The 23,624-nt window shown below is 44.0% G+C and overlaps 2 protein-coding genes across 3 annotated transcripts in view; both read left to right on the top strand.

Annotated features, from left to right (window-relative positions):
• The window catches only part of cad (carbamoyl-phosphate synthetase 2, aspartate transcarbamylase, and dihydroorotase), a 51,343-nt gene extending 49,525 nt beyond the window's left edge, over positions 1-1,818 (top strand). The window contains 3 exon segments of the mRNA XM_079753913.1: positions 145-246; positions 624-718; positions 864-1,818. Coding sequence (XP_079610039.1) covers positions 145-246; positions 624-718; positions 864-963 — 297 coding nt within the window. The 3' untranslated portion in view covers positions 964-1,818.
• Positions 1,819-2,414: 596 nt separating this feature from the next.
• dnajc5ga (DnaJ (Hsp40) homolog, subfamily C, member 5 gamma a) lies at positions 2,415-21,883 on the top strand. 2 transcript variants are annotated; one of them, XM_079753941.1, is made up of 7 exons: positions 2,415-2,611; positions 10,398-10,536; positions 10,817-11,030; positions 11,397-11,553; positions 14,001-14,176; positions 18,492-18,519; positions 19,676-19,807. In XM_079753941.1, the coding sequence occupies exons 2-5, from the start codon at positions 10,418-10,420 to the stop codon at positions 14,171-14,173; spliced, it is 663 nt and encodes a 220-aa protein (XP_079610067.1). In that variant the 5' UTR covers positions 2,415-2,611; positions 10,398-10,417; the 3' UTR covers positions 14,174-14,176; positions 18,492-18,519; positions 19,676-19,807. The 2 variants fall into 2 exon arrangements, with proteins under 2 accessions (XP_079610067.1, XP_079610068.1); XM_079753942.1 differs by lacking the exons at positions 14,001-14,176; positions 18,492-18,519 and having other exon boundaries at positions 19,676-21,883.
• Positions 21,884-23,624: the final 1,741 nt, after the last annotated feature.

Raw genomic sequence — 23,624 nt, 5'->3', positions numbered from 1 at the left:
CCATCCCGGCTTTTCCTTTGCTAATGTATGAAGCGGTTACTCTGTGTGTGTGTGTGTGTGTGTGTGTGTGTGTGTGTGTGCGTGTTGCTTGCTTATGTTGCTACTTAAAGATTTAAAAACAAACTTTCTTTGTGCTTGGTGCAGGAGGAGTTTGAGAGCATCGAAGAGGCATTGCCTGACACGGACGTCCTCTACATGACCCGCATCCAGAGGGAGAGATTTGCCACAGAGGAAGAGTACAAGGCTGTGAGCAACCTATCGTTTGATGCTTATATTTTTTTTCAGAGAAACTATGTAAAAATTGAGCTTTCTCTGCCGTGACAAATTGTAGCCAACATGCATGTCAAGAAAGATTACACAATATAAACTACAACCTTCCTGTGGTCTACAAGATGACCCGATATAAACTACAACCTTCCTGTGGTCCACCAGATGACGATTATAAAAAATCACTTCATTTCCCTTAAATCAGATTGTTTGATCCACTCCTGAAAACCAACTAACTAATGTAATGGGCGGGCTGCCAAGCTAGAACAGCCAATTTTGTGGAGATCTGAATATATTTCAGATGAGCAGGTCAAACAATGCGCACTAATTGTGCATGTGTGCGTTCTCTGTTTCAGTGTTTTGGCCAGTTCATCCTTACCCCACATATCATGACCGCCGCTAAACGCAGGATGGTGGTCATGCATCCTCTCCCGCGAGTCAATGAGATCAGGTAGGTCTGTCGCTGCACCACTGAAATAGTCTCAACCAACTGCCACACGACAATACTAAGGCTTACTTCAATTTGAATCCTCTGTCAATTCCTCCAACTGAATATCTTCTGCTGAAGTCTCTTTAACACAATCTTTATTCCACAGTGCAGAGGTTGATTCGGACCCACGAGCAGCCTACTTCCGGCAGGCTGAAAACGGCATGTACATCCGAATGGCACTACTAGCTACAGTTCTTGGAAGATAGACTGGGCACGTTCAAGGAGATGGGCTCAAATTTGAAGAAGGCCCTTTTTTTTTTTTTTGTATGTTATAGATGAAAAATACTTTTAGTTCAGAAACTTACATTCCCAGTTAAATCAGTCCTGTAGTGTACTTGGTTGGAAAACAAGTCCTAGAGTATGTATAAAGGAAGTCAGGGTGTTGGGTGGAGGTCATGCAAATGGGAAATCCAAGATGTATTTTGGTTCTCCACATGGACCAAATAGCTAATTTATGTATCTGAAGTAAGCCCAAACACCATCTCCATGAAGACATAAGTGAATGTTTTAAACAACGTTGGGATAGAACAAGGGACTTGGAGACTATTTGATCATTCAGACGATGATGGGGAGGGGAGAATTTGGCCTGATCCTGGTATTGATCCTTAGGGATTAATTTGGTGCTCCACATTTCTTATCATGACCTCAGCCCTCAATATGGCTGATGTGCCCTTGAGTGATGGATAAGAATGTGCCACAGGAGATTAAAGCCATACTTTTTTGTCTAAATTAAGAAAAATGCTCATGTCACAGTCACCTGTTACTTCCACAATTGCATTGAAGATTGAATGTTCTTAGTTATTCCATGAGTGAGTTTATCAGTTGCTGCTCAGTGTACACGTGTCTGATTAGACATTCCTAAACCTTTCCATAAAAAAAAGTTGCCTAAATGAATACGTCATTTTCTATCTCTGATACAGCTAATCCTTTTGGATTGATGCATTCATTTTACATTGAACCGATACACAACTATTCTGTTATGTATAAATGATTGCTTTGTGTAAGGTTAATTAGTATTCACCAAAACACGCTTTACAGTACTTTTTAAAAAAATATATAGTTTATTGAAGGCAACAAATTCGCAATGATGTATTTTTGTTCTTGTAAGTAAAGAAATTGAACCCATCCCCTGCTCATCCGCTCACTCTCTGACCTCTAGATGGCGACATAGTATTTATACTGGTATTTATTTACATTGCCTTCCATTTCAGCTTCAATGAAACCCATTGTTTAGGTCAAATGACCAGCAGAGCAGTGTTCTGGTGTGTACCGGTACTGGTTAATTTACCGGTCTAATTCTTGTTTAGGCACAATGCTTAAACAAGTTAAGTCCCAGGTGGGTTTATTATCAAGGTGTCTGTCGTTTCCTGGAGAGAATATATATTACCAATCAGAGGGCTGACTTCCGAGGCCAGATCATCTGACCAATCAGAGGGCTGACCTCCTCGGCCAGGTCATCTGACCAATCAGAGGGCTGACCTCCGCGGCCAGGTCATCTGACCAATCAGAGGGCTGACCTCCGCGGCCAGATCATCTGACCAATCAGAGGGCTAAGCTCCGCGGCCAGATGATCTAACCAATCAGAGGACTGAGCTCCGGTCAGATAACGGTACCAGTCAGACCCCACGACACGGCGTACACGGAGAGAATATCTGACCAATCAGGGGGCTGAGCGCGTACACGGAGAGAATATCTGACCTATCTAAGGGGGTGAGCTCCGCCGCCAGTCACCGCGCCACGGAGCTACCGGAGCCGGCTACAGGAGGCGGCAGACTGCTCTTCATGTGGACGCGGAGGCCCGTCTGAACACCAAGACCCCGCGGAACGCAGCGTTATACCGGCTCTACTCAGAAGGTGAGCTGACGACACGTTGGGATGAACATAAGATGTTTGTGTGGATAACATGAGACGAGCTAACGGCTACCGCGCTAGCTTAGCGGTGGATCTGGGTTAGCTTAGCGGTGGATCTCAGAGCGTCAGTGACCAGTGGTGTCGCTCCGCTCTGGACCACTTCCAACTGGGTTGCTCGGCCATGGATCTCAAAGCAAGGCACGCATGAGTGAGCATCATGGTCAGCTCCTTTTGAAATACGAAATGCGGTCAAATCCGTTCTGTCCATCGGTGTCCAGACGGCCGCCTCCCAGACCAGTGCCTCCCAAACCAGCGGCTGCTCACCATGCCAGATTGAAACCGGGTACCATGCCCTAGGTCCGACAGTCCTTCATCCACAGCTCCTTTGGACACATAAAACCCTTCATGCAAAGTGCAATAAGGTGTGCCTGTGGGTAACGAGTGCATAGAAAGGAATGCAATCCTCCCAGTGCAGAGAGATTAGGAAAGGATTACGTCTTCACAAGGACGTAGCATTGTGATGCTGAGTACTAATGAATGCTGCATTTATTTTTATTCAGAGCTGGACTTCATGCTCAAGGGTTCATCCTAAGACGCACATTTTCGTCAATCCTCAGGCGAATGGGCCCCAGAACCAGAGAGCCACCAGTCTGATCTGGTAGAGCAGAAACATGGACAATATCTCATGTTTCCTTACTGACGGCTGATGCACAATGCAGTCACTGCTCCTGTCACATAGCCATGTATTCCATTGAGAGGCATTTGCTTATTTAGACAACAAAGTGTCATCCGTGTATTGCAGAATGATCTTCCTGCCCGCGACCCTTAGAGGAGGGGGGCCAGGGGCCAGGCATAAAGGGGCCCGTTCGTTTTCAGCTTGCGAGTGATGTGTGTACTGACTAAGGTCAATTTGTCTTGTATTATCAAACATAAATTTTCTACAATAAATGTTTGATACACTCAAAATGTATCCTACCAGGGCCTCGGCTCTCCACCGCACCCAGGCCCTGGGGCCCTGGGCCCGCCTCGGCTCTCCATGGCCCCCGGGTCCTGGGGCCCGCCTTAGCTTCCTACACTCAAAGGTTCTGTGCGCCTGTACATTTTTCTGTCCGTAGTATACCTACATACACATTCACATAAGTACATACGCACAAATACACATGAATTCATACACATATGCACATAATACACACAGCAACATCACCACCTCAATCTATCATGGGAGTGGCATCATGCCACTGTAGCAACAGCCCCCCCTCAGATGATCAGCCCAACAATGTGGACCCCGCCGTCCCAGTGGTTAAAACCGCCGCAGGACAATGCCCCCACCCCCAGACAACAGGTCAAAACACAGCTTCCTCCTGTACCGCTGGAACACCATCTGTTTAAACCTTTTTTTTGAACTGGTCAATGTTTGGACATTGCTTTAACTCCACATTCAAACCGTTCCATAGCCTCAGCCCACAAATCGATATATTGAAACCTCTCATAGTTGTTCTGTTGCTGAGCCTTTTGAAATTAAATTTCCCCCTTAAATCATAATGACGCTCTTTTAAGTTGAACAGTTTTTGAATATTCCCTGGGAGCTTGCTACTTTTGGCCTTATGCATTATTTTGCAGTTTGGTATAGTATAATATCATCGAATTTAAATATTTCTGACTGTAGAAATAGTGAATGAGTATGGTCCAGATGTCCAACCTTGTGAATGATGCGTGCTGCCCTTTTTTGTAGAATAGTTGAGGAATACCGTAGGCTTTTATAAGTGGTACCCCAGACTTCCACACAGTAACTTCAATATGGTGAAACTAGTGAACAGTAAAGAATGTAGTTTGAGTTGTAATCCAGAAACGGTTTTGCTTTATTTATTGCTGCAATTCTCCTTGATTATTTTTGTACATGTTTATTATGTTGTTTCCAATTAATTTGATCATCAATAGTGACTCCAAGGAATTTTATTTCAGAAACTCTTTCAATACCCACCACTTCAATTGAGATATGTACCCCTGTAGCCTTTTTACAATTTCCAAACGGCATGAATTTTGTCTTGGACAAGTTTAAGGATAATTTATTATAATCAAACCATATTTTTTATTTAATCATTTCCTTTATGTCATCCTGCAGTTGCTTTTTAAATATTTGTATCCTCAGCAAAAAGGACTAATTTCAGTGTCTTAGACACTTTGCATATAGCAGTGATATATAGAATAAACACTTTAGGCCCCAACACTGACCCCTGGGGGACACCACAGGCAACGTCCAAACATAAAGAAGAGCAATCCCCCAACTTCACAAACTGACGCCTCCTATTTAGATAACTTTAGTCCCAGTCTAGAACAACTCCCCTGATGCCATACCTTTCCAGTTTATGAATTAATATATCATGATTAATAGTATCAAATGCGTTTTTTAAATCAATAAATCCCAGTGCATATTGTTTATCTATGGCATTTGTGATTTCCTCTATTGATTCTATTAATGCAAGCGTTGTTGATCTGTTTAAATGAAAACCATATTGACTTTCAGCAAGTAGTAGGCGCTTTTCTAGAATATGTCTAACCTTTTATTGAAGACTTTTTCTAATATTTTTGAAAATTGTGGTTGTAGAGATGGGCCTATAGTTTGAAAGTGGAGTTTGCTCCCAGTTTTAAACAGTGGTATTACTTTAGCTAAGACCCGGTTTGAAATGATAAATTACAAATATAGGTTAGTGGTTTTGAAATTCCCGTAATGACCTTTTTCAACAGTGCCATGTCAATGTCTACAGTTATTTACAATATCAACGATTTCATTTTCCTCCACTTCCCACAAAAACATTGAATTAGGATTTCTCTCCAACAACACCTCCATTTCTTGACCAGTTGTCCCAGGATCCGGGATTTCTTCTGCAAGATCGGGCCCCACACTGACAAAGAATTTATTAAAGGTCTGATTGCATGAAAATTTCAGGTTTTCTCACATTAATATGAGTTCCCCTAGCCTGCCTATCGTCCCCCAGTGGTTAAAACTTGCGTTCGTTGTAAAACGAGCACTAGGTATCCTGCTCGCTTTTAAAAAAAATGGAAGCTCAGCCGTGCTGATTTGGAATGTGGCCCCGTATGTCGTCATAAGGGGCCAAGTTACCTCCCCTTTCTCTGCCTTGACCGCCCAGAGAATTTGGCCCGACAATGAGCTACGACCGTGCGAGCGCCAGATGTGTGTATGTGTGTGTTTGTGTGGGAGTACACACGATGTAACGCAAGTGTTGTACACTTCTTTGTTATTTGGATGACCGTTCTGCTGTTGGTGTTATGGCGCATAACACGTCGGTTCTTTGACCTCTCTGGTATTTCCACAACGAGACTCATAGTGGGAGTTATCTCAGCCATGGTTGAGAAGGAATTGGGGGAAAGGAACTTTGTCTTTGACTCCCTGAAGTACATGGACTGCAACATGGAGGAGAAAGGGATTGTTGCCCGCGGTTGTCTCCCTCCGGAGCCCCGTTGCCCGACGCCGCGAGGCACCACTGCCTCGGCGCTGCCTGCTGCAGGAGGCGGTGGTGCCTAAGCGGTGGTCCTTTGGCAGCGAGAAGCGGGGCTCAAGCCAAAACAATCGCGGTAATCCCTTTCTCCTCTATGTCGTGGTTCAGTCTACTTCAGATCGACGTGGAAGAAACAGAGACGTCTGAGAATCTATGTATAATATGATATTATTTAAATGTAGAGCTCCAGGACTCCCGCCAGAGCACCTGGAGTGTTATTTACAGAACACGGCCAAAGGCTGTGTGCGCCTCGCCATTACGATACATCCACTGTAAACAGAGCGCATGGTACCGCAAGCTGCTCAGGGCCACACCCCCAACCTCCTCCCTGACCCGCCTCTCTCCTCCTCATTTGCATTAAAGCTACAGACAGCGAAACGGCGCGTTTGGGGAAAGCTCAATGTGCGACTGGCTCGTAGTGGCTGTAATTCTGCACCACGGCTGAATTTCAGGAACGTCTTCAAATACTGTGTTAGGGGCCCACTAATATCTATATTAAAGCATCCACAAAGTAGCATGCCATGGGACCTTTAAAGCTGTAGGTAACATCTTCTGTATTATATATATTTTTTACCCTCATCGAAGAAGTATTTGGGATTGTTAGATTTGGTACCATTTCTCATAATACTGTTTTAAAGTATTCCATATTCCTTTATTATTCATATTATCATTTAGTATTTTCTTATAATAATCCCTCTTATTTGTCCTTCATAATAATTATATAACCGAAGCTATTCTCTGGGCTTCTCGGACGACAAAGCAGTAGAACATTTGCTGCACATCTGCTATGTGGGCTGCGTGTCCTTTTCGAAACCGCAAAAGAACTCCCACCAGAGTTGTGTTCAAGTCTGGTCCAATGAGGAGCACATCATGAGATGTACCATCCCATTTATCGCTTGAATCCAACACAACCTATATCTTGTTTGGCTTTTCAGGGCTCCAGACTGCGACCAAAACGTTAAATGGGGAAGTCAACGAATCCGGAATCTGAAGCAGGCCAATGAGTGTGAGAAGGATAGGGAATGACCACTGTGAGTGGCTAATGTGTGGAGGGGGAGGGTCCTAGAAATTAAATTTCCAGCGCGCGTAAACGTCCCTGCTACATGTGTTTGAACAATTCGCAAACTATTGACTCTCTCTTCCGACCTGCGGCTAGTGTGCCAGAGTCCTGCACGGGTCTTATTATGCAAACCCGTACCCGCAATACATAAAACCGCATCCGACCCGTGTTCCGATAATAGCGCGAATTACATTCCGCACCCGACCCGACTCGCTTTAAATTGATATAGACGCCCGACCCGCACCCGAAGAAAAGTTAGACACATTAGATGGAACGCCGGGGAATAACACTATCTGGTGTTTGCCGTAGTGCTTTAGTTTGCTGTGCAAAAAAAGCACATCATCCACTGTGGACGGTTTTAATTGACACCTCCGCTCCTGAATAACATATCCAGCACCGGAGAAGTCTCGCTCGCAATCGCAAAACCCGCGCTGTTCAGGCGTCCGACCCGTACCCGTGTCCGAACCAGTACATTATTTTTCACCCGTTTCGTCCAAATTGTGCGGGTCACCCGTCGGGTGTGTACTTCATGTGCTTTATGTGCCATAAAGGGCTTTTCACACGGGTCTGTCGCGCCTGCTGTGTTCTCAATGGAGAGGCCAGCGGGCAGAGAGGAGGCGCAGCGTTCTGTCAAGCGGCACGACAAGCGGCTGCACTCCCGTGAAACCGTCGCTTCCGTGCTCGACGAACGTTTGCACGCACACGTGGAAACAGTTGGTATAGATGAGAATCACAATAAAATGTGACCCTGAATTTGAAACCGCACATTGTAATTTCTGCATCTATTATCAAAATATGTATTAGTAATACTGTGAAAAGAAGGAGAAAATCACATTGGCATGTGGATTTACGGTGTGTGCCCCCAAAATTTCTGGTTGTGCCCCTAAAATTTTCTGTTTGGGGCCACAGTGCTCCTAGTGAAAAAAGTTAGTCTGGAGCCCTGCTATTGCGGGTGTTTTGCACCGAAGGTTGGCAGGTACGAGTGTTCTTAAATTGTCTAAAGGTGTAGCAGGCCCAACCTGATCATTGTCTAGCATCTCCTGCATGAACTTTATACATTGTCTTTCATTCCTTGTTTGCTCGCGTTCTCCGTAGTGAGCGGAGATGTTTCAAAGCTTGTTCCCAGTTGCTCGGAAGGCGTCATCTAGGAGAGCAGAAGGTAAAGGGGCCACCCTGCTATTGCCTATAGACCTATACATCCATGATGGACAGGAAAGCATTGTCAGTGCCGGTTAGGAGCATGTTGAATCGAGTTAGCAACTGGCAGTAGTTGAGGTGGCTGGTGAGCAACCTTGAGGGAGGGCAGTATTAGTTCACCATCTATGGACTCAATGATGAACTAGCTGCTCTCATACCTAATGTCTGTTCATGTAGGAGAACCCCATTCATCCTGATACTTTTTTATTTACAGGGTGTATGGAGTGGAGCTGGTTTATCTTTAAAGTGGTTGAAGAACTGTCTTGCCAAGGGACTTTGTTCATCTAGCCCCGGATATTAATTTCCTCCCCTTTCCCATGCAGAATATACTTTTGACAGATAAAGATTTATAGCCAATATAAAAAAAAGAAAGGCTTTTTACTACGACAGTGCAGCAGTGATTCAAGGAGGATCATGAAGACCTCACCATAGAGGCCTACTGATGGATGGAGATCAAATTGCATATCATTTTCTTTACTAAGGAATTATCAGTATTGTTAATTCCACTCCCTGGTGTATTTCTCCCAAACGTCCTGTTGTACGTCGAGCTGTTTAGCCGGGTGATTAGGGCTGGCCATTGGCGCTCTGAAACAGATGACAGGTAATCTGCAAGATCATCAAAATGTAATCTTCTTTAGCCAGAGACCAGGACATCGGTATTGTGCTCCATACTCTGGAAGTGCGTTCATGTTCAGCAGTCAGTACCTTGAACAATCAGTAAATCCTGGAACATCGCTTGGTGCCATAGATCAGCCGTCGAATATAAAATAAATAAATAAATATGCTTATGAAATATTCAACGCTTAAAATAGATCCTGAAATAAATAAATTGGGCAATAAATATTTGCATTATATATTATTAATTTGTATAGTTTAAAGGTATACTATTGTATTGCTACTATGTGTCATCGAGTACTAGCCAATGAGAGGCAGAGTGAGGCGGGTCATGACTTTGCCATCCGTCCATCCGTGCGGCTGATAGGCAGAATCATGTCGCTCGTTTGCTTATGCAAAATGCATCTGGCACCCATAAGGTTTGCTTGTCAAATGAAAGAGGCAGTGTTTCTTCTGGATTTAAAACCGATTCTCTGGATTTTTGGTTAAGAGTTTTAGGAAAGGGCGGCTTGTTACAGTTTAAAGTACAGTTTTTTTGTAGCTAGTGAAGTTAGCTATGGTGCTTCTCCATTGAACTAGAGCCGTAGAACAAAAGAAAATCCCAATTCCCATAATTTCTTCCCCAAATCTGTTTTTCTTTTTCAGATTTCAGTTTTACGATTTGTCCTAACTTCATCAGAAAGATCTAAGTCTATTTTTGTGAATTAATAAAACGTCAACAATTGAATAAGATAACGGTACATTTTTAATGAGGCACATAACATTGCGGCATTATGAAGTATGGAATGATAGTTCGCTAGATGGGGAGGCAGACTTTCACCACGAAAGCTGGTCGTTTTGGAATAGGAATATGCAAGCGGACAGGACTAATAATAATTATAACAATAATAACAAATTTATATAGCGCCTTTCAAGGTCCCAAAGGAGTCTATACACATGAAAGAAAAAATGAAATAAAAATGATACATTCTCCAAATAACCATTTCTTCAATGGTTAATGGGAACAAAATGGTGCTGTATCAGCTGCTTGTAAATTAAGATCATGTTTAAAATCTCCTTTTTGGAATTTGCCCTATTAACTTAGTTTATTACAAAAGATTGCCTACACATGTAATTCAATTCATGCATCATCTTGTAGATGTGTCAGGTTGGTTTTCGGAGCTAATGCTCTGGCACCTGGTAATATCAACGCCAATGAAATCTCGTATCAATGTAGAGTAGTGCATGTAAGAATATAATGTCACTCTCTGGGGGATCTCTGATGCATTTATCTCAAAAATAAACAAATGTGTCAGGCTTGGAATAGCTACAGTAAAACTTAGTGTTTATGCATTTCAAATAGTGCCTATTTCTTTAGTGTTTTTAGTTGTAACGTCTACTGTATGAATTGTCAACACAGGGTGAAGGCAGAGGAGAACCATGGCAGAGCCGAATGCCAGCCGTCCCCAGAGGAAGATGTCTACAGCCGGGGAGAGTCTGTACAAGGTGCTGGGCCTGGAGAAAGGAGCTTCTCTGGAGGACATCAAGAAGGCCTACAGGTAAAGCTCATCTCGAGGTCTGTAATTGAAGACGTCCTCATAGCTGGGTTCCAGATTCCTTCGCTAGGTTGGATGTTCATGAGATAACATCTTGGTGAACAATGTTAAGTAGGAAAGATAACCATTCATTCTTTGTTTGTCCTGACTTGCCACCCCAAAAATAAATCTCCCAAAGTAGTGAGTAGGTCAACATTTCAAACATTCAGAATAGTGCTTGATGTCAAGGAGACACACACACACACACACTTTGTCCTTCACAAGCATACATGTCAACACACAGGAAGCTAGCATTGAAGTACCACCCGGACAAGAACCCGGACAACCCCGAGGCAGCAGACAAGTTCAAGGAGATCAACAACGCCAACTCCATCCTGAACGACGACACTAAGCGGAAGATCTACGATGAGTACGGCTCCATGGGGCTGTACGTCTCCGAGCAGTTTGGAGAGGACAGTGTCAAGTACTACTTCCTCATGTCCAAATGGTGGTTCAAGGTCAGAACACACTCTGTCTCTCTTGCATTTCAAGGTCAGATGTTTCTTCTCTCACAAACGTTGTGGAAGGAGGCCAGATATTAGTTGATTGTTTTGGCTTTGGTTGAATGTGGTTATATTGAATATTTTAAAAGTTAATATGATTTTAATGTTTAAAATATTTGTTATTGATTTGTATTTATTTAAAAGTTATTTAGTTTTACGTTTAAAACGGTTGATATCCATTTATTTCTGATGAACTTTATCGACAAACCAAAGATGAAGGAAGGAAACCAGATATTGGTAGAATAATTTGGGTTTTTGTGCAGGAATATAAAGGTGTGTGTGTGTGTGTGTGTGTGTGTGTGTGTGTGTGTGTATGTTCAGAGTCTGGTGCTGTGTTGCACAGTGTTCTCGTGTTGCTGCTGCTGCTGCTGCTGCTGTTTCTGCTGTGGGAAATGCAAGCCGCCAGAAGACGACGGGAACTACCAATATGTCGACCCCGAAGACCTTGAGGCCCAGATCAAAGCTGAGCAGGACGGAGGTGCGGATGTGTGTGTGTGAAGGATGACTACTGTCAACATTTTAGATGCTTTGTAAGAATAACTTGAATAGAGTACATAGCGCAAACAGCGGTTGAAGTGGCTGTAGCAGTGTTTCCCAGACCAGGTAGCAATGTGTGGTGCGCTGGGGGCACCGAGGGTCGCGGTGCAGTCGGCCGTCAGGGTGTGTGCAGCGGGCGGCGTTCAAACACACACTCTGTGAAGCTGCCATGTTAATATACGCCTGTATGAGACCATTTTAAAGCTACAAGAAGCATTTGAAATTATTCAATCTTAATTCTTTAAAGTGCTTAAAGCGAGTTCTTTAAGCGAAGACAACTAAAAACGTTTTTACCAGAACCCTGCCTGGTTTCATCTGTCTGTTTCATTGCTTGCCCCAGCTCCATACATTACAGGGCAGGCCAGTAGAATTAGTTTGCTCATACAAATACCTGGTCATTATTTTGGAGGCAAACAATAAAAATACGTAAATTGCATTATATCAAGGAGGTAATTAAAAGCACCCCCCAAACTATTATCCAATGAGCATATATATTTCCAACGCTTCACACAATATCATCCCATAGCGCCGTTCAAGTCCTCCTATCATGATATATGAAAGCGAAGACAAAGACGTGAAACGCAAGCAACTGGTCCCTGGACCAATTGCTACTGAGCTGATTATAAACTTAATACAATCAATTATAGATAGTAATCATAAGTAGTAGTTATTCTATTTTTTACTTGAAACTTAGAGTGCTACTGTTTAAATAATGATCACCATTATTATTAAAATTATGATGATAAAAGATGATTAAAGTGATGTGTTTCTATTAATACATGAATCTAATAATGATGGTTTAGGTGATTTATTTATATTTAAATATTAAATAATTAAGGATGATTAAAGGTACATTTGTAACATTGCCCCCGTATGTTTTAACCATCACTGATGGTTGCGATATTCCTTAATCATCGGTTGCAAAGTTGTATTTTCCCTGTTGCAAAATTAACATTTTATCTCCGGACTGATCGCGTTATTCCTGTTTGTTGGGGACGTTATTGCACCCCACACTCCTAATTCCCCATTTATGAGCTAATTTTATCCCTTAGATTATTTGTAAAAACGGCCCCTGTCTTTTAAGTTTCATGTTGAGAATTACTCACCATAATGGAGGTACTTTTTACCTGAATTGTTATACTGAAATCAAAGACCTACCTCAACCAATATCAACCTGCTTTGGGTTTTCCTTTGATAGGTCTTAAGCAATCAATCAGGTGTCAGTGCGTGTGCATGTATCATTGATACACGTTTTTATCCAAATTGAGCGGTTGCGAGTCACCAAATTATTTTTGAATGAAGGTCAGGCCGGCTAAAATAAAGATGCCGAATACACTTTTGTAATTAAATTTATACGGTTTTGTCGTCTCATATAAAAGACAAAGACATCATTGGCTGAATGACTTGCGCAAAGATGAAGCACGAGCTTGCCAGGTGCCAACGTAGAGACAACTTTCTTTATTTTTTCTTAGAACAGGTAACTACTACTATTTAGGTCAGTTTTATTTCGAAAATGTAGCCTAAATTAAGCCTAGGCTATTTGTTGACCTGGTGAACAAAAGTTTAAATTTGAAGAATGTTGCGTGTCGGCATCGCTGTGAGTAACTGCTGAAACAGCATTTTATGTAGGATAGTGGGAAATCCTCATTTATTGTGAATGTTAAGCTATTAACTATTACATGAATGCTGAAGCGGAATAGGCTAATGCATTAATGCAGGTTCCTCACATTAAACTTCTATGCATCAACATTGTAATACGTTGTTTTAAATGCACATGACTCAGGGATGTAAAATAAGCAGGTTCGGTTCATTTTTTAAACATTAATCCTTGCGGCCCGAGTTGCGTGTGGGTTGGTTGAAAACGTTGGGCGTGTGCGGGTCATTTATAAGTGTACCCGCGCACCACTGGGGTGTGTGTGTGTGTGTGTGTGTGTGTGTGTGAACGAGAATGGCGGGGAGAAGAGTGCTATGCGGAGATGAATGAACGGAATGATATTTACATTTCAAAATTGTGTGGAAAAAAACAACCTGAATCAATTTGTGGCACTCTGTGTTGATTCTGTGGCGCTGCGCCACACATTGGTCCATGTATGGGAAACACTGTAGGTAAGATTTTAAAATGGCGAGAAGACAGATGGATGCCTTCTCGTTGCTTATTATTGGCCTTTACTCTACCAAGTCTATTTCACATCTCCTACGCTTCCTAGTGTAAACAGAACCCTTCTGGTAATGCAGGATCATTTCTCAAATCAATTGAGATGGAACCAAAATGATTCACGACGACGGAGAGAAAGGATTCTTCTTGTTGCCCACCAGTCATTCATGGAGAGCGCCTATGTGGGAATAAGGGTTCACTGTTTCTGGTGTTCTGACCCCCCCCCCCAACAGGGAACACCGTAATCATAGTCCAGCCCCCAACTAGTCCCAGTTCAGAAGACCCAGACAGCCAGGCCCCCCCTGTCCAGACTCAGCCCACCCCTCTGCCCATGCCCCCTCTCTCGTCGCCCACCAGCCCGGCGGGGGCAGAGAACCCGAGCGAGACGCTGCCGCAGTCCAAATGACTCGTGAGAGACACCTCGTCGTTCTTTGTTTCATCTGTCTGTGCTTTCTGTTGCCGCCGAAAGCCCGTCTTGCATCCCCCATTACGCCGCTCAGTCCTCATTATTTTGCCTGGCCTTTCCTCGCTCCCCGTTTGGTCTTGTTGAATGTGGCATGTGAGGCACCACATCGTTCCTGTTGTACCGTTGCAAGTTGCATCCTGTGTTTGTATTGGTGTGTTTGTTAATGAGCCATGGCGTCTGCTTACATAATGATTTGGATCGTCGATTTCCTTCTGCTATCGTGTTCCAATACCAAGGCAACTGTTCCTCTCCCTGACCAGACAAAAGAAGCCTATGAGATGCACAATAACTGAAACTCATACTGTATCATACACAATGTACACTATGCTGCACAAACGCAGCCTCTTACCTACTCAAACTACAGTAGATTGGCAAACTGGAATGGTGGCATGCTTTTTCCCTGAAACAACTTTTAAAGGATTACTTCTTTGAGTAACCAGCCTTGAACGCTATGCCGATCAAACGATCCATGTAGCCAATTTAGCAAGTACTTTTAAAAGGTAGGGATGAGGGAAATGATCTATACATGTGTGTATCACCATTCTTTGCTTCCGCAATACCTGTTTTTTCTTCAGCCAGAAAAGCCAGGGTTCTCTTTGTGGTAGGGTCCACCCAAAAGAGGCAGCTGTATTGTATTCTGCTCTGTCTGTCCACATCCGGTGGAGTACATTTCGAACTGTAGAACCACAACTTGAACCCCAAACCATAACATGCTGGCCCACATTTAGTTTTATCGCGTGTTGCAATATTAAGGGAGTTGCAATGCGACTCTGGTACTTTCCCTAGGTACTAGGAACCTGTCGAGGAACTTGAAGTCCAGTGTCTTAATCAAGTTCCGGGGATATTATTTTACCCCCAAAAATTATTTTACCTCCCTGCTTCTGGAAGCAAATTTCCAAAGTACAGGAAATTTGAGAGTGGGGTTTACAAAGATGAAAATTTTTGATTAGTCGGGTTCTAAATCTCTTTGTTCACTTCAATATGCAGTAAATCACTCACAGTACTTATTGCATCCATAGTTGTAAACTACATTCATATAACTACTATTATTGGCCAGGCTGAAGGAACCCTTTATGCTCCTTTTCCACCGACAGTACCAGCTCAACTCACCACGACTTGGTTTGGTTCCAGGCACGTCGTGTTTCCATCTAGAAAGTACCTCTTCAACGTGGGCGGGTTGGACTCTTCATAGCACATATGCGCAAAACTGCGACACACATGTGACACATATACAGACAGGGTCACAGCGTCTCCACCTGTCTCACAGTCCACGGCGTGTTCTTGCACGCTGATCCTGCCATGTTCAATAATCAATCACTATTGTTGACTGAACGCTGATGCAAGTATTTAAAGAGGCCGGGTGTCAGGCATCTTGGCGTCACTTTGGCCAATCAGTGGCTAGCAGCCTTTTTACGTCACACAAAAGTCTCAGATCAGCTCTCTTGGAACCTCGACGGAGGTGAGACCAAAATCGTACCAGGTACGACCACCTCATTTTGGCGATCGAAATGCAAAAAAAGCCGGGGCGAGTTGAGCTGGTACTGTTGTAGGCAAAGGGCCATTAGTTCTTTGAAAAGTAGTCCCAGGTACTTTAAGAAGAAACGTGGCAGTGAATGTAGCAGAAAGAGGATTAGGTCTGGGACATATTGGTGGAAGAAGCGCAGGGAACCTGGTCGTGATGACATGCAGCCTGCTTCCTCTGTGGTCCACTGGCCGCTGCCAACCATCTGTTCTGCCATTTGTCAACTGGTCTTTGGTGCCACTCTGACTGCCATGCGATGGAATTCATCCCATCCCTGTCCTATCTCAGCGATTGTGATTCCATGCTGATGTTTGTTACTTTGCAATTCGTTTATGAAAGAAGAAAACTGTAATGCTTGTATCACAGAAATCCCTTATTAGTCCATAAAATAAATGTATTTCCTTGGATTGAGTTCAAAAATAGGTGTCATTCAATTTTGGAAGAAACCATTCTTTAAAACGTACTCCTGATAGAAAAATAGATAATCGTTAAGACTTTAAAACGAGGAAAGGCACCAACGCTACTGTTACTTGTTGCGACCAGACAGGGTGAAAGGGCCGTCACTTACTTGTCAAATTGGAGTTACAGTGGCTCACATTGTGACTTGATTTCAAAAATGCTTAAGTCAAACTTAATTTTTATAGCAGCTTTCAATCTGATGAACTTGCAGTTTGTTCAACCATCTTGCTGCGTAGTCGAGGAATAGCTTGGAGGTTATTATCTGTAGTTATGAGGGGCTGATTTGGTTTGTGTTTAAAATCATTTGTGATGTCCATCTCACAAAGGTCCATCAAGTGGCTTTAAAACGATTAATAAAATCATAAAGAATCCACAGCTGTTGATGGAGTGAAACACTACACATAGTTTTCTCCAAACTAGAGCTTTGAAGGTGAATAATAACCCATTTCTTTCTGGGTCAATCCGCAAAATATCTGTTTGTCGTCACTCATTCATCAGCGTTTTTGTTAAGCAGCTAGATTATAGCTAAAGTACCCTACAGCCCCAGAGTCCTGAAACCACCGTACAGCCCCACTGCCTACAGCCCCACTGACTACAGCCCCACTGACTACAGCCCCAGAGTCCTACAGCCCCAGAGTCCTACAGCCCCAGAGTCCTACAGCCCCAGAGTCCTACAGCCCCACTGACTACAGCCCCAGAGTCCTACAGCCCCAGAGTCCTACAGCCCCAGAGTCCTACAGCCCCAGAGTCCTACAGCCCCAGAGTCCTACAGCCCCACTGACTACAGCTCCAGAGTCCTACAGCCCCAGAGTCCTACAGCCCCAGAGTCCTACAGCCCCACTGCCTACAGCCCCAGAGTCCTACAGCCCCACTGACTACAGCCCCACTGTCCTACAGCCCCACTGTCTACAGCCCCAGAGTCCTACAGCCCCACTGTCCTACAGCCCCACTGTCCTACAGCCCCAGAGTCCTACAGCCCCACTGACTACAGCCCCACTGTCCTACAGCCCCACTGTCTACAGCCCCAGAGTCCTACAGCCCCACTGCCTACAGCCCCACTGCCTACAGCCCCACTGACTACAGCCCCAGAGTCCTACAGCCCAAGAGTCCTACAGCCCCACTGACTACAGCTCCAGAGTCCTACAGCCCCAGAGTCCTACAGCCCCAGAGTCCTACAGCCCCAGAGTCCTACAGCCCCAGAGTCCTACAGCCCCAGAGTCCTACAGCCCCAGAGTCCTACAGCCCCAGAGTCCTACAGCCCCAGAGTCCTACAGCCCAAGAGTCCTACAGCCCCAGAGTCCTACAGCCCCACTGACTATAGCCCCACTGACTACAGCCCCACTGACTACAGCCCCAGAGTCCTACAGCCCCAGAGTCCTACAGCCCCACTGACTACAGCTCCAGAGTCCTACAGCCCCACTGTCCTACAGCCCCACTGTCCTACAGCCCCACTGTCCTACAGCCCCAGAGTCCTACAGCCCCACTGACTACAGCCCCACTGACTACAGCCCCACTGACTACAGCCCCAGAGTCCTACAGCCCCAGAGTCCTACAGCCCCAGAGTCCTACAGCCCCAGAGTCCTACAGCCCCAGAGTCCTACAGCCCCAGAGTCCTACAGCCCCACTGCCTACAGCCCCAGAGTCCTACAGCCCCACTGACTACAGCCCCACTGTCCTACAGCCCCACTGTCTACAGCCCCACTGTCCTACAGCCCCACTGTCCTACAGCCCCACTGTCCTACAGCCACAGTACTAGCTGAGCCAAGCCTAGCTGTGTTGTTGGGTCCCGTTTACATCAACGTTTTTTACATTGCACACAACAAAAGGCTTTTGTCTTTGGTCTAATTATTCAAAATGTGTACAGTAGCACTATAATTTATGCTGTTTTACTTTCTATTCTGCGTCCGTTTCAGAGCCATTTGCCTTGTTGCTCCGACTTTGCATGGGGACGTACAGTTTGTGAGCCATTAAGTGGGGACAAGAACTGGGACATTGGAGTGGCAAAGCATCCGTACTGTTATTGGTCCCACTAATGAAGAGCACTGGTCGCATCATTATTTCTTTTGAAAAAATGATGAGACATCAATATGTTAATCTTCAACCCAAGATGCTACCGTACTTTGCTCAGTAAGTTAGGTATTGGATCAGTGTTCTGGCTTGTGCTGAAAGTGAACGGCGGGGATAAAGCTGTATCAGTGCATGCCCAGCTGGAGCTGAATGTGCTCACAGTCCTGTGTTTGTGTGTCTTTTTGATACCGCTCTCCCTCCGGCCAACAGGAAGATGAGCGCCTGCTGGCCAGGGCAGGTAGGTTTCTGTGGTTCTTCATCATCCATAGTGCACAAATGTTTGCCACCTTATACTCATATTACATCATATTTTCATTATGTTTAGTTTCTTCCATTTCTTTATTGTTGCCAATCCCACAACGTGTTTATTTTCTTTGTAAAAAGTGCAGAAGAACACTATAGAATGACTTGTACTTCTGTTTCTACACTTATGTACACTAAGGTGAACATAAATGAAGGTCTTTATTGATAAATGCTGAAAATCATCGGAGTTGGCGGTAATGAGTTGGAGGCCCACTCTGCTGTAGCCTGAAGGAATAATTTAGCCAAACAATATCTTATCTTCTCACGAATCAGTTTAGCCTTAAACAGTTTCAATTGTTTAATTAAATTGTAGTCATCAATATGCATTTTTACAATGCCAGGCCGGTACGGTCACGGCTTGGCACATCCTGCAATTTCAATGTCTTGCCTGTCTAAAACCGAGGGGGTTAAATCCCCCGTTGTCACGGAGTCGGCTCTCTTGGTTCATTGGAGTAGGCGGGGCTACGCACAGAGAGTAGACATCTTCAGAATAATTTACATACTCCAAATGTTTTTTTATTTTTTTATTCAAGCGACTGCATGCACGATTGAGTAGACGACATCTCAGGGTAGGCTAAGTGCAAAAACGCCAACATATTGATTTTGCTGACCACATGTTTTTTATCCCGACAAAAGCCTTGTTAGGAAAGATCCTCTGCGTCTTTCTCGTAGATAACCCCATCCTTCAACGTCTTCTTTAAATGCAACTGCATCACCTTCTCTCCCATGATGGTCTCGCGGATTTCACCGTCCTTCCAGTTAGAACTACTCGTGCTGAGATCGCTGCGTTGTCTCTGTTGTAGGGACAGCGCAGCAACACCTCTACACAAGTCCCGCCCCTGGTACCGCCAAGCTGCATTCACATGAACATGAAACCACCAATGTGTGTAGGGTCTGAGAGGGTAAATTGGGGAGCGAAATCAAGCTGGTGTATGGAACTGAGACTGCCCACACAAAAACAAAACATGTTCCTCATCCATGTTTGAACCCATGAGGTATTACTTTGAGGTGTGTTCTGAACAACTGGTTGATCCACCCCTGTTCCTAAAGTAATGCGTCTCCTTCTCATCGGCTCTTCTCCCTGCCCTCAGGTGCGCGAGCCCCCATCGTGATCCAGCCGCCCCCCACCACCCACAGAGGCGGCGCGCCCCCCAGGCCCAACGCCAGCCAACCTGCTGCCACCCCACCCAAGACCTGATCCCTGAGCGCCGGCTGCAGAACCCCCGGTGGAGCTCGTCCTGGCGGAGCTTAGCCCTTCCTTCTTTTAGTTTTGATCAGCAGTGTACTGTCAGTATCCCCTTTGTTCCTTTAGATTGGCTGAGACCAGACGAGTTAATGTTTTGATGGGCCTGAGCAGTGTTCAGCGAAGTGGATTATTCTTTTTTTTTTTTTAAGAAGTCTTGAGACACCTGTCGAGTTCAGTTCCCTAGCCTAGCAGCACCCTCTGAGATGAGACACGGCTCCAGCTGGGATTACTCAGAGGCCATCTATCTTCAACACCCCCCCAGCCTCTTCCACCTGTACCTTGGTCCTTCCTGGTTTCCCCACGGGCTCAACAGCAGGACGGTGTTAGACTCCATCTACCATGAGTGGGCTTTCCAGTGTGTGCACTGTGTGTGACGCCCAATCATTGTCAAAACTCTGAGCCAGAAGGGGACACGAGGATAGGAAGCCCGCCTATTTGTGCATGTGTGACTTCCCTAAATGCATGCCACCACTGAAAGCATGGGACTCCTTTTCATGATCCCTACTCACAAACACATGCATACAAGGTCTCTCCCCAAGAACCACACTGCAACAAACATTAACACCAGCCCCAAAATGTCTAACCTGTGCCATCTTCCAGTAAAAAAAATACTCAAAATATACCCGAGAAACGGCCTCAACTCGTCCAGTAATTATCGTCAGTACTAATGAAACCTGTGGGTACACAAAACAAAACATGAATATAAAGATTCTGTACACACTTTACACTAGGGTTTTAACAGGATCAGTGCATGTTTGATTTTAAACCTTTACTCCTTTAATAATGACCCTGTAAATGTCTTTCCCTCCAACCGAAGCCTCTGCCCTGCGATGCTCCCTGGAGGAAGTAGACCTCCATGATGCTACTTGCAGGACTATTGATTTATTTTTTAAGGCCATCAGGTCTATGCACTTAGGTCAACTGGGATGCAGTTATAATTTCTTGTCTAAATGATATCATTTTCGGTCACAGGAGGATCGGTAGTATTGTAAACGGTTATTCTTCCATGTCTAGGTCTTTCTAGTGTGGCTTGTCTGTGATTCAGGTTAAGATGACCAACGGTTGAAATGTAAGGCATTATAGATCTGTCACACCTCTGAGAAATAGAGATTTGAAGCTCTGGAAGAGGGACTTTGTGGCCATTTTAAAATGTCCCAAAATGACACTAATTGAAATCAATAATGGTACGGTACTTGTAAGTCTATCTTTTTTCCAATTGTAAGATGAACTCTGAAGGCCACTCGGAGTATGGTGTCTGTGGTCCCTCTATTTTTCCCTTAACTTTCATCAGAAATGACTAGTGGCTAGTCCTTCTCCATAACGTACTGATGTTGCCTCGTCCATTAATCTGAGCCTAGCTGCTGCAGAACCTTTCTTCAGTGTGTGTTGGGGCCAGGTGTTCGGCTATAGGTGTCATTTTATACTGAAACGTCTGTCTGTTGGGATTTTATTTGACACTTAATTCACTCCCATGGTTTGGTCACCCAAAGCTTAGAGACGTATACAACACATCCCCCGCTGAGGGGGATGTTTGTCCTGCTGGGTAGCAGGTGGATTTAAGCAGAATTGCAAATAGGAGGCTAGTTCAAATGAGAATACACACAATACAGCCCACTAAGTTTATCCATTGATGTAGTTCTGCTTCCTACCCCGTTTCCCTGTGGACAATGAGCCAGTGCTGTATGCCATCTAATTTCATGTTTACATTAGCCTAATTGGTCAACAAAGAATTCAAATGAGCTACAAGAATTTTCCATCAAAAGCTAAACTTTCAAGTCTACTGTAATGACCTCATCACCTCATCATCCACAGACGTTGACATGCTATAGTCGGTATTGTTTAGTTTTTTGATAATGAAATCAAAGTAAAGAATTAATTATGTTTCATTTACATGAAATATGACCATATTGCTAAACTTCTGTCATGTTTTTTTTATAATTGTTTGATAATTGTAAATAGTTTAAGAGTGCATAGATGTATTAAAACAAGAACTTTCCAAAATCCTTGTCAATAGAGGTGGTGTTGATGTTTTCTTCTCGTGTATTTATGCCCAATGAAGATGAACGGCGCGGGGGGGAGGGGGTATTTATCATCTGTCCAAGATCAATCACTTTCATACCCCTTTGCCAATGAAAAGCATGAAAATGATAGAAATTGTCTGAATTCTCAATTTATATAATTTTTTGGTCGGTTTTGTTGAGTTTGTTGAATGAGTGTGAATGTGCAAGGAAGTAGGGAGACGCGCTTCAATGTTGTGGAGGAATATAGTGTTGGGAACCACGAGGTCAACGGCTCGACCACACTGAGACCATCTGGTCGTTCTGTTTCTTGTTTTGGTCAGTACAGCTCCTGGTGGACATTATGTCAATGTATTTATATCATGAAAACTGGTCAAATAAAAGGGAGATTTTCTAAGGAAATGTCCATGCTTTGTTTTTGATTATGTGCACGTCGTCTTGTTTGCGTGCCAGTGCATAGTTCAGAGTTAATAGTACTGGAAGAAATACTCTGCTCTTTTACTAAAGTAAAAGTACAACTACCCTGATACAGAATTACTCTGAAAGTACAACTTACATTTGTGCTTGAATGACCTTATGTCACAATGCTTATACTACGTTTTCAGGGTCTCACCAGAGATTAAGCATGTAGGCCTACATTGAAAGGTCATCAGAGATGAAGGTACAATATGTAACACTTGTGTACTAAATCACAGAAATGATTCAGTACCTTTCTATGATTGTACTAAATCATTACATCGCAGTACATTGCTGCGAGCCGATCCAGTGAGTGCTGAAGGTCACAGGCAGATGATTTCAGCAGGACCAAATCATCTGCAAAAAGCAGTGATGAGTTGCCCAGACCACCGTACTGCAACCCATCCCCACAGCATGACTACATCTCGATATCCTGTCCATGAATATAACAGGATTGGTGACAAAGCGCAGCCCTGGCGGAGGCCTACACCCAAAGGAAATGAAACTGACTGGCTGCCGAGAACGCAGACTCTTCACATCCATATGGAAGGGGAAGAGGATACCAAAGGATTGGTCAAAGTTTCTAATCTTAAAGATCCCCAAGAAAGGTTCCCTAAAAAACTGACGACTGGCACAGTTGTCAATTCCAAGTAAAATACTAGCAAACGTCATCAAACAAAGAATTTCAGATGCAATAGACAAGCAGCTCAGAAGAGAACAAGCAGGGTTTAGGAAAGGAAGAGGGTGTGCCGACCAGATTATCACTGCGCAACATAGAGCAGTGCACAGAATGGCAAAGACAGCTATATATCAATTTTGTAGACTTTGAGAAAGAATTTGACAGCATACACAGGGACAGTTTATGGCACATTGTACATTTGTATGGGATTCCATAAGAAATCATCCTCATCATAAAGGGTTTTACACCAACTTCACATGCCGAGTAGGAAACAGCAACCACACTTTTGAAGTCAAGACTGGAGTGAGGCAAGGATGCGTGAAGTGCGCATTGCTCTTCGATACCGTCATAGACGGTATGACGGTATTGATGGCTCAATCTAGATTGATGCCTCAATCTAGAGGCATCAGATGGACACTATTTACAACACTTGAGGACCTAGACATTGTAGCAGCTTGTCACTGGTTTCCCATACCAACCAACAAAAGCGAGAAAAAACATCCTATGTCAATAGATTTGCACAACAAATAGGACTGAACATAAGCCTGAAGAAAACAGAGGTGATGACCTTAAACACACAAAATCCCCCACCTATACAAATAAATGGCATAAATATACTCACAACAGACGAGTTTTCATAT

The sequence above is a fragment of the Pollachius pollachius genome (assembly GCF_949987615.1).
Source record: "Pollachius pollachius genome assembly, chromosome: 16".
NCBI lineage: Eukaryota > Metazoa > Chordata > Actinopteri > Gadiformes > Gadidae > Pollachius > Pollachius pollachius.
Note: the sequence above shows the minus strand (reverse complement) of the source record. Positions and strands in the feature narration are given on the sequence as shown.